This window comes from Melozone crissalis, unplaced genomic scaffold (genome assembly GCF_028551555.1).
Source record: "Melozone crissalis strain CALT ecotype California unplaced genomic scaffold, PUWL_Pcris_2 ptg000042l_1, whole genome shotgun sequence".
Classification (NCBI taxonomy): domain Eukaryota; kingdom Metazoa; phylum Chordata; class Aves; order Passeriformes; family Passerellidae; genus Melozone; species Melozone crissalis.
Window position 1 is genome coordinate 11213587 of NW_026535820.1, and position 17360 is coordinate 11230946.

Below are 17360 nucleotides of genomic sequence, written 5' to 3' on the forward strand. Positions count from 1 at the left end.
ATGGAGGGAAACTTCTCAAGCTGCAGATAAATCTCAAGTATCTTGGATTTAAGACACATACGTGTCTTTCCCAAATATCCTTACACAGTATTTATATTTCGCACCTCATTTCTGCTCTTTTTCAACATTCCCTTTGACTTATGTTAAAAGTTAATTTGGCTTTGCTTTTCAAGGATGTTGCAACAGCACTGTCAGTCTCATAACTAGACAGGCAACAAAAAGCAATTTCTGAAACGGAGAGGTTGCAGAAGTAATTTAAGAGTTTATTTTCTGTATCTGTTTATTCTTTTTGCTTTCCTCTGTGTGTTTATCTTGTTATTTCTTCTAGGATGAAGGATCAGACTCTTAGATTGGCAGCCCCAGCACAACGCAAGTCATTTATTTTTCACCCAAAATGTGACAGTTTATATTAATATTGCATAAGAAATGTCAGAAAAAGGCAGAGAGGGGGGGAATTAATAAAAAATGAGAAATCTCTCTAAAGTTAAGGGGAAACCAGAAAAACCTTATTTAATAAGTTTACATTTCAAATACTGTTTGTCCTTTCTCTCTGAACCAAACAAAAAATGAATAAGTCTTGGTACAGTGGTAGTTGTCATGCACGTAATAACACTGCCTCTTTGCTTTCAGAAAAGTCTTTTACATAGTGCTGCAGAGTTACAGCAACATCAACACCTTTTACACATAGGGCCCAGTAAATTTATCCAGATTAACATGGATTAGGGCTTGTATAACTATGTAGATGTTGAGGAGAAATGAACTGAAATCACACACAGAATCACAGAAGTTGTGTATGATCTCGCCTGAGGTGCAGACATCTAGTGCCTATCTCTGTGCATGATAGGAGCTGCAACACACCAGACTACACTTAAAAGGATCCAGTGGTGGAAATTCAGTGGCCTTGTCAGGAGCTCTATTTCAATACAGAAATTTTTCTTTATGGCCAAACTGAAGCCAACCTAGTGTTAACCTTGATGCCAGTGGACATGGAGATATTTCTGACTATTACTATCCTCTTTCATGTGGAAACATTATATAGTCTTAAATGTATGATTGAAGGCAAACCAAAGAATGAAAATTACTTCAATTGTTTTCAAATGAAATACTCAAAAGTTAGTATTCTTTCCAAGAACCTGGCTAAACCTCAGCTGAAAATCTAATATTCCTTGGATGCAGCATAAACTTATTCATAAAAGGCATGCGTTACTTCTGCCTCTTTAGTGTTGCCAGTCTTTTAGTGGAATCACATCAGGATGCAAGGCTCACCATTGAGCAAACCATATGAATGACAGACCTCAAAACATGTTCTCTACCTGCATGTCTATTGGGATTATTTTTAAAACTTACCCGAATACAATAACATTGTCAGTAGTTTCCCATAATTTTTATATTATCCTTTTCCCATACTTGGCTTACTTGAAATGGACAGCATAATTAATTCAAGTAGGAAAAATTAACATAACTACTTTTGAGGATTTTACACATACTAACAGCTAAAACAAGGAAGGAATCACAAGTCTTCTGAGACACCAAGTTGGTCCTGATTAATATAGCAAGAAAATTATAGCTGCACTGATGTGAATGGTACTAAGTGTAAACACCAATGATTCACTACCCTGACATGTTGCCAGCACAGACTGCCTTCCACAGTTATCTCACATTTCTTTTCAGAGCTGATCTGACACTTGAATATGTTTCCTGTTTTATCCTGAATAAGGCATGGTCTAACTGTGAATCTCCAAATATTTTTGCATGCCACTGAAGATAGGAGGCAGGTGACTAAACTATAGAAAGCATTTTCTCACAATTACAAGGAGATATTTGGACGAGCTGAAGACCATAAATAATAATAAATAATAATAAAATAATAATAAAAACTGAAGCAAAAAGGACAGAAAAGTGCAATTTCTTATATTATTCTTCATCATTTACCTGAAACACACAACAAAACTTTTTCTACCACCATATGGAAAAAATGTTTAAATATTTAAATTATTTACAAATTTATCAAAGGTACTTAAATCTTGTTAAATTATACACACTTACACATGTACACACTGTCAAAATACACATGTTAAAACTGGTACTAAAAAGACATATACAGTTAAATCAGATTTGAAATACTGAACACAATAAGGGCCCCTGCCTTTCTGAAGTTAATGATAGAATTACCTGCTTTTCTGGAGTATTGAATATTGTTCAATTGCAACATTAAAATTAGTTGGCTGTTAATGGGACTTTACTCTCCAAAACAAAGGATAAGGTGAAACAAGCTTCTGGGAGAATAAGTTAGAAATATTTATTGATAGCAAATTCTACCAGCAGTTCTATTAAAAATTACTCAGAGATATATTTCAATGTCAAAAGTGGTATCATTAAATTATCTTTTCTCACAAACTTCTTAACACAGACCACAGATTTTCATCCACATTAGCACTAGTCTGAATAAATTTGTGATTAAAAAAAAAAAGCGGTTTAAATGCTATCAACTTCTTAATGGTTCAAGGGGGGTGGTATTGGTTCAAGTGATTTAAATGGTATCAACTTCTTTCACTGACTAATCAGCACAGCTTCTACTTTCTTTGCCATTTTAACTTGCCTGACTTTCTTTGCCATTTTAACTTTCCTGACTTTGATGTCCACTCACTTTCTTTATACCTGCTTATTTTTAGGGTTAAAGAGTTCTTCAGTGCTTTTTTTTCTCTCTGCTTCCACCCCTTAATAAACAGATCTATTGAATTTTTAACAAATAATTTCAAATGCTTACCAATTTATGCATTTACCCCCTCAGGTCTTAAGTTATTTGCATCTCCATAAATGCTCCTTTTACATCAAACATAGCTACTGCTGTTTGCCATTATTTCACAATTAATAATTTAAACCAATGAAATTGAAATGTGATTTTCATACTCAGCCAGCTTTACCTTGGTTTCATGTCAATAGTCATTACTTCATCACCAAAATCTTGACAATTAAGAGCTTCATATTTATATGATATATATTTTTATCTGATAGTTTGTAAACTTTAAACAGAATCTTTTTTTATGTTACATTATTGTTATGGTAGTGTATGAAAGTGGTTATGAGGATTTGGGATTTTTTCCTATTTCGTTACTCTATAAAATTGTAAATACTAAATTAGAGGTTCAATGACATTTTGCTAAATTTCTTTCAACAAGACTGTTTTTCACACAGTGAAAAGACTGCTTTTTAAAGTGTATTTTTATGCTTCAAATTTTAAGGTCTTCCTGGTCATTTAGAAGATCCTAATCAAATCAGAATAGAGACTTAATGCCTTGCTTCTGCTTCCTTTTCTTTGTAATCTGATCCAGAAAATAAAAGAAAAAAGTATACAGTTGCAACAAAATAGTGATTTATTTGATGAGCATTATAAATATGAATCCACTAGCTATAAATCACATAATATTCTCTGAAATCTCTGAATAAAGTGCAGAACATCCTGCCTTTTAGCTGCTTGACACTAAGGCAACTGTGACAATTTAAAATGGCATCCCAGTCTTCTTTACTGTTTGTGAAAGAAATCAGAGCCTTTGGAATGGATACTAAAGGAAAAAGAACACTAAACACATGCAAGTAAATATAAAGAAAACATGGTGGAAGCCAAGTTTTGGGTTTTAATTAACATTTTTGGACTATATGCTTTTCCTGAAGATTAAATCAGTTAAGTACTTTGTAGTAGACAAAGCATTGTGTAGACATTAATATTTGATTACTGTTTGAATATTTTTACTGTTACCAGAAGAGGAATTATTCTCTCATCCTGAAACACTGAAATATGCATTCAGTAGGATCTGGGAGCTCATATTCTCCACTGTACTGCTTCTGTCATGAAGAGACTTAAAGGAGTCTCAAACTGAGGAAAATTACAATTTTATTTTAAAAGACAAACTTAGGGTAGTAAGTCTCTGTAATCCAGACTGTCCTTGTGAAGTTCATCAGAATTTTAGTCACAATCAAGGAGTGGAAAATGGAGAAAAAATACTTACAGATATATTGAGTAAAGTCCTGTCCTTGTGGCATGAGGGACAGTTATTGAAATTGCCAATATATACAAAAGAAAACACCAGCTACCTTGGGTGACATTGCATCCTAATGAATCTAAGTCTGAATATGCACAATTTTTTTTTTTTAAATATCTCATTCAAAAGCAAGCAAGCCATGCAATACAGATACACTTTGCTTGGTAAATGATATGGTAACACTTAATTTGCTAAGTAAATGATGTGGTAACACTTGATTCTAAAGCACTGCTTCTCACTCCTGAGCTAACTCATGCAGAGGTTAGCACAGCCTATTTGCAAGTCCTACTTGAAGTGAATATTAGCCAGAAAACCTGTATCATTCTACAAGTCTGATAGATTTATAATAAAAGTAGCATTTGAGGTACTGTAAGAGGGAAGAAGCTTGAAGGTGATCACAAAACACCAGAGTAACCTTTTTTTTTTTTTTTTATGTGGTCTCTGATTCAGTAATATCCATGGGGCTTGTTCAAATGGGTCTAAAAACCACTCATTACTTAAATGGAGACTTTTAAGATGCTGGCATAAAAGCTGAACAAAACCTTGAGTTTCTACAGATGTTCAATGTAGTAGTGTAATGGGAAACTGTTTTTCTTGGTTTTATTTGCTTTTATATTTAGTGAAACCATAGTTAAGTTCTATAGCAACTGCTGTAGGAAACTAGAATATGGTGAAGATTAATGCTCCAATGTCAGAAGCTGCAATTCCATTGCAATGATTTTCGCACTTCCAGTTTTTATTATTTACAGGTTTTTGTCAGCTACAGAACCTGCTTGAAACATTTCAGCATTTTACAAGCCTGACCATATTTACAGAAAATACACAAATAACTAAATATGAATAAAGTGATAGAGAAACACATAAATTACATTCTTATATTACTTATGCTGGAATTGCCTCTCTGTTAATATAAACTGAGGCTGGAAAATCTACACCTCTTCCCAGACAGTTTGGATGGCTGGATGATAAAAAGCCCCAGCATATTTGCACTCTTTTCTGTGCTTCCACACAACATTGCCAGAAAGGAACTGTTTTAGGTTTTACTGCTTTGTGGACTGTCTCCTTGCCTGTAATAACTTTTGCTACATGGCTGAGAAATGAAAAAAAACCAAAAAACCAATGTATTGATATACAAGAATAGGAGACACAGAACAAAGAGGGGAACAGAAAAATGGCAAAAATTGCAAGTAAATGAAGAATACCATTAACAACGGCAAATGGCTAAAAGAAAAGAAGAAGGACCTTTAAATTACAGAAAATTATATGGCATACATTCCATAAATTTCTATTCAAAGAGTATAAAAAAATCTTTAGATAAGTCACAAGGAGGAGTCATCCTGGCTCCAAAGCACTGAGTTCTCCAATAAAGAAGAGCTACCTTGATGCTTATTGCATTAAGTCCAAGGCCTGAAGGAATCAGAGGTTACCAAAGGGAAAGAGGAAAAAAGTGCATGTAGGAAGTGGCATTTTTCAACTCTTTCAAAGCCTGACTGTGTTCTTAGAGCATTGTTCACTTACACCCTCAGTGAAATGCCTTCACCGAGTGAACAACTTGTCCTGTTACTCCTCTCCCTACATGAGCAATGCTAAGGAGCCAATATTTGCACACACTTAGTAATTGAAAGATATCCCAAGGGATGGGAAGTTTTATGTTTGGAAGGTCCTACTCCTTGATGAAGACTCCAGACCTCACAGCCAACATAGCAGTAAAAGGAAACTTTCCACTTCTCTGCTCAGATGGCTAGCAAAGAGGATTTTTTCAGACTATAAACTTGGCGGGGTTTTTTCTTTGTTTTTTTCGTTTTGGGTTTTTTTTTTGAAATCTCAAGGGTAAAGAGTTTCCAAATTTTATTGAGCCATTGCAACCTTAATCTGTCTCCCTAAGGAAAATATAGTGCACCTATGTGACCTACAAACCTAAGAAATGTACCATTTATGTCAGTTAAAGGTCTACCCAGTGGAAAACACTTTAAAAAAGTATGGTGTTTTCATATTTCTCATTGATTCTGGTCTGCCTCTGCCTAGATAAAATGATAGAAATGTTAAAATTACATTTTATGTAATTTGGACCAAAAAAACCCCAAGACCAACATAAATCAGAAAGCCCTTCACATGAATAGAAAAATGCATCTCTTTTCCTTCTCATTTGAGAAATTTTGAGCATCTGTTTTTCACTGTTTTTAAAATAGAGAAAAGAGCAGATAAAATAATTCTGATTGAATTTATAATTAAAAAAAATTGAAACAATGTACAATAATGGTCTAATTTAACTTTCTACTCATAATTTTAACTTTCTAAACATGTATCACTATCTCTTCTCATTTATTACACTTCAGACAGACTTAAGAAAATGGAAAAAATAAGACAAAAGTTTTCAGAAGTGTATTGCATATTTTAAAGGCTCTGCTCTCAGTCCTAGTGAAGTCATACATTGCAGCTGCTACTAGTTCCATCAAAGTATTTGAAAACAACGAAAGTGATCACTGCTTCTTTAGGTCCTCTGTTAGAAAAGTTAGTGTTACACTAGAAAGTGAAGCTGTAAAGTCCATACAGCATTATGGATAAATGAGGTCATTTCCTAGTCAAAATCAGTTTATTTCCAATTTTGCCATGCCTTCTACTTCAATTTTGTACCTACTGACACCAGAACTTCTTATATTGGACTTTAAAGGGAAAAAAATAGATCTCTTTCTACAAGGTAGTTAGTATTATGCTCTTGTCTGTCAAAGTGGCAATTTATTTTATACTTTCTTATCATACCTTGAGAATTTTGCACATTATCTCATAAACTGAAAATGTTTTCTCAGCTCGTGTCCAATCCCAGGTTGTGACCTTTAAAAAACAAACAAAACACAAAATAAATAGAAAAAGAAATGAAGTTATTTTTGTTGATTTTTAAGAATTAAGTTTATTAACAACAACAAAAAATCCCTAAATTATTTACATTGATTGAAATATATTCAGAAAGACCAAGCATTGCCTCAAAGCAACATCTAGCAGGGACCAGACCCTTCCATCTAAGAGATGTCCTCCCTGTCCTTACAATGCAGATCCTCTGCATGCAGCCTGCTCTATGCAAAATGAAGGTTCTTCCCCAGGGAACTTGCAGAGTTTGCAGTGAGATCCTGAGAGGATGAAGCCCTTGAATTTTCATCTCACAGAGCCAGGGCCCTGCCCCATTAGAAAACACGCTTCTCATCACTTTCCTCCTTGTAACTGTGTGCCACTATTTGCTCCCAATCACCTACAGCGTTTGCAGATCCATAAAACCAGAGCCCAACCTTGCAATGTCCCAGACACTTACCCCACACCCCTTGAGATCCAGAGGGAAAAAAAACAAGCACGAAGCAACACAGGCAGATGTTAATTTTTCCTTTTTTCTTAACAAGATCAATCTACTCCTAAATTCTAACAAACTAAAATTTGAAGAATAGTCTTTTTTTTATTTTCCTCTTTGTTTTGGGATTTCACAACTGTTTTTAACTGTGCTCATTTTAAGCAACTGTTTTTACTCAGAAAAATGCATATATAAAAGAATTAAATTAAATCATGGAAGGGTTGGTGTAAAGACTTAAATGAGACAGAAAGAGATAGATTAATGTATTCAGTAAAGGAAGAGTTAAGGCAATATCAGAACAGTGTATAAAATTTCCAAGGAAAATGCGAGCAGAAAACAGGAAAATATTAAAAATGTCAAAATAAACAAGAAAGCACAAAATAGGATCAAATTGAGGTTATAAATGAAAGAATAATCAATTTCATGGTATCCAAAGCAAGACAGCTGTATCATTAAATTTGTTAGACACAATGAAGAGGTTGATGGAAACATACATTACTGCTTCTACCAGATTCATGACAAAGTTTTTGAAAGTGTAAAAAAAAATTAATTGTTTCTAGAGCCAAAGGAACAAAATATTATATGAGATCAATTTATTTCTTATTTAAAGAGAAAGTAATCATTAATAGATCAAAATTATTTTGATGCTGTATGAGAAAATTCTATATCTAACTAATTTTTAGTTATAAACATTGCTGTAATGGAAGGTCCTTTAAGGAAATCACAGGTAGGAATGAAAAGTTCAAAAACACAGTGTTACAGTTCCTCTTCTATTAGAGTTTTCTATATTTACAGTCGTTGTCAAATGTACTCTTCCCTATCTTATTGAACTGTGGGTATTAAACCACAAAGCTACTCTTTCTCCTATGGAGAAAAAGATAAATTTCTCACCATGAACAGAAAAATGGGGAGAGGAGCCTTGCTACAGTCCCACTGAGCCCACAACACCCAGTCACACCAGATGAAGTCTTATTGTCCCACGAGGAAAAGTCATTATTATTGCTCCTGAAGCACAAAGTCATTTGGAGCAATGTTTAAAAATTTACGATAAGCTCCACATTTTGGGAGAGAATATCAGAGCTCCCTCTTCTCCCCTGGTTTCCTGATTTTGTTTGTAACTGTAAAGGGAGTTCTTTTCAGGTCAAAACAAAACTCTTTCTGTACAAAGATATGTGCAAAACAAAAGTAATTGTAGAATGAAGACACCCATAGAAATTGTTGCACCATTCACTTTTAATGTTTTAATTCAAAATATTGAGTAGCAAAAGAAAGGATGTTAGTGGCTCTTTCTCAAGTAAATTTCCAATTATAAATTGGAAGAAATTGAAAACCACTAGAGTTGACAAAATTAGTAATTCTCAAGAAGAAAATGTGCCAGGAAATAATAGAAAAAATAATAGTAAAGAAGTAATTTTCTTTAAAATTTTCAAAATTAAAATAAGAAATACTAGGGTTGCTCTTTTATCTGAGCATGGGAAGTAGAAGTACTATTGATCAAACAGATAAAAAAAGAGGCAGGGGAGGCTGCTGATAGACATCGTTTAAACACATGCTTCCCTAATGTGTTAGATTTTGGCAGAGCCTGGGGAAGTACTCTTGTTTGATTTGCTGGTTAAGAAAGTTTGCAGGACACCACTTTTCAGAAAACAACTTTGTCCAAGTAGTTTATACTGCACATATAAATAAAGCAGTTTTAATTTTAGCTACACTTTATACATCTCCTAAAAAGAAGCTCTGAAACTGTCATTGAAACTTTGTTCATAGTATTTTCTAATCTCTGGAAGAGACAAACCTTCAGAATAGCAAACTTAAATGTATATGGAAAAGTTTGCATGTAGAAAATAGGATTTTGGAAGTGTGCCATTATTATATACATTACATGTTGGAACTGGTTGAATTTTAATGCCCTTTCTAACATAAACATTCTATGATTCTATGTCTTTAAGGCAGCTCTGTAGGAGCTCTTCCTCTGTCCTAAAAAAAGCATTCTCATCATTCTGCTTCCCTCCTACTCTATAAAGAGAAAACATTTTTCTCTGCATTTGAACACTTTTTCTATTTTAGACTAGGAATCAGAATCTGGCAATACAAATTCATTTTGTGCTTGCAGCTGAGCTATAAAAACTTGAGGATGGATTTCTTGTCTTATACAATATCAGCTTGCCAAGATTTTCCTTACTCATGTCACCATGAGTGAGGTTCAGGTTCTTCATATGAACATGTTCCTTTCACACCCATTAATCATCCCCCATCAGACATTTACCCCCTACAAGCATATTATTCCTATAAATTTATGATTCTTTAGGAAAGAGGTTTGCAGTCTCTTCCATAGTTCTTGGAAAAGAATAATCTTCCTTTTTTGTATTGAACAGGATTTCTCATCATTGTTTCTGATTCTATCTAGTACCCAGAATGGAGTTGGTTTTACTTGACAGGCAGCAAATGCTGAAGTAGGTCTGGCAAAGACAGGATAGATGTTTTTGAATTAAGGTGCTTGTTATCATAATCTGACATTTTAATCGGACCCTGACAAATTAATTAATAGACCTGAGAGAGCCAAAATCCCACACCCATGAACTAGTCTACAAACATTGAACATATGATGTTTTCAGTTCATACTTACTTCCATTCCCCATGTTTTTCACATGTTTTTAAACCTTTTGCTAAATGAACACCAATAGTTACTGATGATCAATCTAAAGATTTGCAAGATGACCTTGAACTACCTCAGGAAGATATTGCCCCAAGAGGTGGTAGATGCCCCATCTCTGAAAGCATTCCAGACCAGGTTAGACAGGCTCTGAGCAACCTGCCCCAGTTGAAGGTGTCCCTGCTTGCTGTAAGGAGGTTGGACTAGATGACCTTTAAAGCTCCCTTTCAACCCAAACTATTTTATGATTCTGTTTCAGGCAGGAAGGAGCTACAGCCTGACAAACACAGGGTTTAGCAGCAGTCAGAAAGGTCACCCAATAAACAGGAAAAATTAATCCACATGACTCTTCCTGCTGCAGGCATGGATACGACTGCTACTGTCTCCTTAGCAACGGGCTTAAAAGTTAGCTAGAGGATCTTTACTGCATCTTAGATGTACCATAAGACAGTGAAAGTAAATTGCTGAGTATAAGACAAGCACTAAAATTTTGCCTGGTGTTCCCAGTGAGATTCCAATTAATATTTTAACTTAAACCAATTTCATTTTATTCCCTACCTTCCTTTTGGTGCTCTCAGACTTACAAAAACTTACATTCAGGATGGAATCTAAATAGAGACATATTGCCATCTCTACAGCATGCAAAAAGCTTTGGTATTTCCCCAAATCTCAGCAGTTTCTCTAGAATGATTGTTCAGTTTAAATCTAACCATGTTGCTTTGGGCCTGTTCTGTCTGCCAAAAGAAAATTAAAAGCTCTCTTTTAACATGAGCAGATTTCTCTTTTATTTTTTAAGTGTTCATTTAAGTGTGGGAAAATAAGTTCTTGTAGATACCCAATCTGATGAAGAGTTGTTTTCCATCACTTCTCTACCACACACCCTGAAACTCTGCTGTTAGTTACAGTCCTGCTAGCCCAATGAGTGGTATCTCATTGTGAAAGACTTGTACATATTATATGACAATATTTTATTTAATAACATTTATTCCCACTAAGCATAAGAAACATACTTACTGGAGGTGCTATAAATTTATACAGGGAAGATCCCCTCAGTGCTAGAAACTTTGGTGTGTACATTCGGTCCTGAAGGGAGTCTTGTTCCCGTTCTTCCGTCCAGCCCATGTAGACTATCTGACAAAAAAATCAATAGTGTTGACAATTTCTCAGAAATTTTCTTGTGTTGCAAGTATTTCATGCGCATAAACTGATGTCTGTTAAATTTAACACAGCTGCAAACTTTGAACCCCAGACACAATATCATACATTGACAGTTTCTATAAATGACGCCTGTTAGGACAATGCAAAAGCACGAGAAGAAATACTTATTATACTAGCAACAACAAAAAACCTAAACCACATACTCCAGGGGTGTTAAAGGTGAATTCCACATATTTGCTGACAGATCATGTCAGTGAAATTTAATCTAAGTGAAGTGTAAGGAGCCACCAGTCAGGAATTCTAAGTCAAGCAGCTGCTATTATACAGCAACATAGATACAACCTCCACATGCAAGTTCACAGTCACACATTAAACAATATGACATTACAAATTACATTTCCAAATAATGACAATTTTTTCTTTTTTTTTTACTCCCTGAAAATCTCTGTGTAGGAGTTTTGAACCTTTTTGCTTAGAAAGAGGAAATTAGCCGACTATTTTTCAGTCACTATTTTGAACAGACTTCATCTGTAGCTACAACGGAGTTGTAGAATCCTGTAGAGTCTTACCACTACCAGCAGATCTTCTGACACAGATGTTTGAGCTATAACTTATTCCAGCTCACTTTAGGATGTAATTTCCTACCTACCCTGTTAATTTTGAGTTATTCAATATCAAAATCTTAAAGAGTAGAATAACTTGAGTCACCAGTATACCAACTTCTGAAGAACCACTGAACAGGGAGTAGACACATCAAGGGACATTTGATTTATAACCATGCCATTAGTAATAAAATACATTTGCCAGTGCACACAGATACACTACTGCTGCAGAAAATAGTTCAACCCATATTTCATACAGGACTGCTCATGGGATAGATCTATTTCTAAACGTCTCTGGGAAACTGATCTCTAGACTAACAAAGAAGTTACAGGACATTGTCTTCAATGTCAATAATAATAGTGTAAAGAAAATGGTAATAATTATGAAACAAAAAGGTAAAAATCTAAACAAGTTTGTAAGTGCACCAGTGGTATGAATGTCCTTAAAATGAATGTTTTCACTGCATGTTTTATCCTCCCAGATTTTAAACATTGTGTACCTTTTGAAAAGAAATTTACACTAGTTTATTTCTGTACTTTCGGGCAGAGAATTTTCAGCAACATTTCTTCATGGAATATGCATTAAATAAATAGTGTGTCTATTGTTTTTCTTTTTCCCTCTTCTTTTTTTTTTGGGGGGGTGACAGGGGAGGTTGTATTCTTTTTCATAACACACTGGAAATTATTAGCTTTTTCAAAATCCCCTTGTATGAAATCAACACTATGAGTCTCTGTCACAATTTATTGGATATTTTATGGTCTATAACCAGAGACAGGGAGAAGGTCCATTTTTCTCTTACTACAGGGACACCTCAATACTTAATTATTTTGTCAATATCAAACACTAAAACTGTCATATAGTCTCAGGTTCAATGAAGAACATGTGTTGAAGTATCTGCTCGTTTGGTGACTAAATAAGTTTATAAAAGTCAAAAAGAAGACAGATCTGTACCAGAATATTCAACCATCAAAAAGAATGCTAAACACTGTATTTTTATGCAATAACTAAAAAGCCATGTTCTCTGAAATCTCATTCATTCCTGAATGAAGAGCAGTTCAGAAGGAAAAAACAAACAAACAAACAAACAAACAACTGACTGGTAAAGTAAGAGAAGTTTTAAATTATTTCAATTCAATGTTTATTCAAATATCTCTCATTTCTGCTGTTTCATATGCTATCCATAAATAAGATCCTCATCCCTCTGACTCGACTTTAGTCTCTAGATCTCAGTGACTGAGGTGGTTTTACAAAGAAGAGGTGTGAAAGTATAAACAAACTGTACTACTGTGTGCAGAAGTTTGGCACATTTTCTGTCTATAACTCAAGAAAATGCATGATGTCTAATTTCTAGGAACTGAGACATCTATGCTTCAAAATCAATTCAATTGAATTAATTTGGTTTCATCTTGATTTCTTTAATTTAAGTTGGACACACAGTAAGATATCATCTTGCCTGATGATATTTAATATCCCTGTAACATTGTATGTAATCCTCTCTTTCTGTTTTTCTCTTTCATATTTCTACATCTACTATTCATCACAATAACAGGATACAGTCACTCATGCTGTGCAGAGGTATTGATATTCCACATTTGATTGACTCAATACTAAAGCAGCCATGAAATTTAGAGCAATTGCTCCCTTAGATATTTCTCCTTTGCCCCTGTAGATCATGAGGAAAAATTAGACTGATTTTCCTGACAGCCTGCCACACCAAAAGTTTTATTAACAGAAAAACATTTCTCTTTCAGGCTCAATACCTGCTATTCAACACACAGAGGAACTGTCAAGCAAAGGCTGTATGATTATAATTAGGAACATTTACAAGTTTGTTTGAGTGCACGTGCATATTCACATCTGTGGATTAAAATAGCTCAGGCTACATTCTGGAAAACAAGGCAAAACTAAACAAATACTTGATAACTACTTTAATAGATAACTATGAGAATTATGATGACTTTTAGTGTTCCTAAAGTGATCTCAGTTTATCTAAACATATTAACTGTGTGAAATTATATAAAATATTGCAATTTTTTATAAAATGAAGGTGAGAAACTGTTGAAAATTTTCACTTTTGTGGCAAAGTAGATGACATTTTTGAAACAGCTACTGGGAAACATTCTGACTTCTAAAAAAGCTTTGACCTAAAAAAACTTAGAGAAATTTATTTGCTTGAAAGGGATTGTAACTTACAAAATTATTAGTTCATGTAATATACAAAATTAATAGTTCATGCATATATATGAACAGAAATATTGGATGAATACAATATATGACTGAGAGTTTTGGATTGTATCTCAGTGTAGCTGCACATGGGGACTTGGCACATATGGCACTTCATGAAATTATGAAATTTCAGAAATTTCATTTCTGAAAATAAATGCTTAGCACAGACACGTGATGAACAGATATAAATGCTAATCACAAATAGAGAGTGCATAGCTTGCTCCTTTATAAAATAAAAAAATCTAGTTAGTTTTTAATTTTATCAAGTTTTTTTGAGTCCCTATAAAACTGTTGATTGTTATCAACAAATGTGGAAGGGGTGGTGAAAACAGATTTTATTTATAACTTGCATTCCATTTGAAAGATAATTTTTGTATTCCTGGTTTCTAACTTACCTCAACAGCTCATTCTTCAAAATCAAATGGTGACACAAATTAGTTAACTTAGTGGCTGCTGGTTCAGTAACAAAGATTCAATAAGTCATTATGGTTTATGACTTGAATCATGGACAATTTAAAAAAAAATCTATATCGAAATGATAAATGAAACAGGACAATTTCTTCAGTCAAAAATCCATAATCTTGTAATTTAGTATGTTCTTAAATCACAGAGACATCCTAATCAAGCAAGATGAATTGCCATATTTTACATCAGTCCAACATATTGCTAAAAATGACTTAAACAGCCTTGACTATCAGGGTGACTTTTTCAGAGTTTTTACACATTATATTTTAGGAAGAATAGTAAGACAAAAATACAAGAACATTTCCCCAAAATGAAATGTAATATCTATGTGACATCATAAAAGTGAGGCAATTCAAAGATCAGAAAGGATGCACTGACAGCTTTTTATCTGGCAAGTCTAATACTCATACTCACTTTGTGTGAAATTGTGCTGTAGGGTGACAGGATGAACATGGGATCCAAAGATTAATAAATATGTCAGACAATACAGAAGGGAAAGTAATGAGGGATGATAAATTCAGATAATGCTCTCTACTCTGGTTTTAATATAATTTTCTCTTTACTTTTAAAATAGTTTTTTGGTATAGTCTAAATATTAATTATAGTCAATTTTTAGCAGAAAAACAATTTAAAAACACACTGGAAATGTCAGAAAAAAATGGAAGAAAAAGGGTAGTCACAACGCAATCATTGCAAAATCTATTCTGCTTAGGAAATGGTTTAGGAAAACGCTTAGGAATTTTATGCTGCTTAAAAAAAAATTCAAAGTCAATAGAAGAACTAATGACATAAAATTTTGAAAAATTTTGCCCTATTTTAAATGAAGTAAAAATGTCTCCTATCCTGTTTTTCAGGTTTTTGAAAAGCCTGCTAATCTTTCCACATTTTTTTTACTTCCCGCGAATTTTTTTTTTCTCAATAAAAGATAGTTCACTAAAACTTCAGCTCTCACTGACAGCTCTAAAGATCACCTTCATATTTTTGAACCACTCAACTACAGATAGATTATTTAATCTAAGATTACACACGTACTGTATCTCACAACTTTATTTTCTTCTGTGTAAGAATTCATTTTGTCATCTTGCTACCAGACCAAGGCTGAGTATAGGTTTTCCGTTTGGCTTTGTCTTGTTCTATTCTTGAAATGACCATACAAAAATTGAGGCAATATTATCAGGTCTTGAAGTAAATAATGTCAGAGAAAACAGAAAATATTTCTTAATTATGAAAGGTGATTTTTTGCTTACAATCCAGATAAATGAAAACTGGTATCAAAAACTGAAAACAGAGCACATTTTCTCTTATCAAATAACATCAGAATCAGAGCAAAGACAGTTGTTTACAGTAGTAAAACCTGCCTGGACCTCCATAGAGATCTGTCAAAAATTAGCAGTGCTGTTCGAAAACCCTGCACAACAATTTGTTACATCCAACAGCATCCCATGAAAAAACTTTGCATAAACTTGCAAAAACTTTCCCAATGAGATGTACTGGATCTTGCTAGAACTCAGGACTATATATTGACTGATGCATGCCATCACTCCCTCCACAGTTTGAAAAATTATGGCTACATGTGGATACAGGACAGTTTCCCAAACAGGTAAAGAACTGTGTGTTGCTTTTCCAGGTTTCTTCTTCTTGTTATTATCTACTAATCCACAGAAACATTTTGGCTCACTCACTGGGTTTTTTATCCAGTGCTACATGTTAATAGTCACAGCTTATTTCAAAGCACTCATTTTACTTATTTAAGAATTCTAAGTAGCTGTTTATTGAAATAAATTCTTCTAACAACAAAGTCAATTTGAACCTTAATTGGGCAACTGTGTGCCTTTGTCAAAATGTTACCATTAGAAGTTGGGATTTTTTGCCTCTCTTAAATTATTCAAGTCACTGCACAATTACGTGTATTTAAAATTCATTACAATTAGAATTTGTTCATTTTAATAGGGGTCATTAGCTTTTAGAAAGCACAGACTTTTTCCAAGAAAGACCTTATGCAGCTGTTATTGCAAAGATGGATTTGGTTGCAAACTGCAGTATTAGATACCAATCTATATTAATTTCAGGAGTGAAATTATGTGTGTGAAATTATGAGTAGGAATCAGTATAAAAATAGCTCACGCTAGTCCTGTCTTCCAGGATATTGACTGGGTAATTAAAAAAAGATAAAAAATTAGCTAGAGTAGCTAGCCAGCATGTGGTAAACTCCCTGAAATGCACAAGGAATGTGTGCATTTTATACAGCATTAAGCATCTTCCTGCTAAATAGGTATGGTAGCTAGATGATGAAAAATAAAATCTCGTGTTATCTAAAGTAATCTGCCTTCCTCACCTGACTGACCCTTCTCCTTCTTGAAGACTTCTCTTATTTATTCACCACATAACTCACCTTCCAAGCAATTTACACATCAACACAATTTGAACAGCCCTGAGCAGGTTAATTTGATTACCAGGATTACCATTGAGGAGACTCATTCCTGATGACATCAGAGGCATTTTACAGCTGACCTGAGAGGCTTCAGATCTTCACTGATACTCTCAACAGAGCAGCTCTCAGCAAACACTTTGAAAATGTGCATGTCTCACACATTTCCTGACTAAAATAATTACTATATATCACACTACCATCATTTCCCCCTCCTTTCACTGTTGTATTACTGGAACCAGTAGGGTTCTGCTTTCTTTTATGGAAAAACACAAAAAAATCTTTGATATATGGCCATTTTTGAATCCCTACTTGTTAATTTGTCACCTGAAATTGGAGGTGAAATTTAGGAACAAGCACAAGAACGGCTGCAAATTTTTTTCCAGGAGGAAATTTCTGGGGGATTTTAAGGGTTTAAAATAGATAACAGTACAATACAGCAAGCTCAGCACT

The 17360-nt window shown here is 34.0% G+C and overlaps 1 protein-coding gene across 2 annotated transcripts in view; it reads right to left on the reverse strand.

Moving 5' to 3' along the window:
• The window catches only part of SNTG1 (syntrophin gamma 1), a 311971-nt gene that overhangs the window by 35245 nt on the left and 259366 nt on the right, over window positions 1–17360 (reverse strand). For both annotated transcript variants that reach the window (XM_054284649.1, XM_054284651.1), the window contains exons 13-14: window positions 11042–11158; window positions 6801–6872 (exon numbers count right to left, since the gene is read on the reverse strand). In XM_054284649.1, coding sequence (XP_054140624.1) covers window positions 6801–6872; window positions 11042–11158 — 189 coding nt within the window. The remainder of the gene's footprint in view (window positions 1–6800; window positions 6873–11041; window positions 11159–17360) is intronic.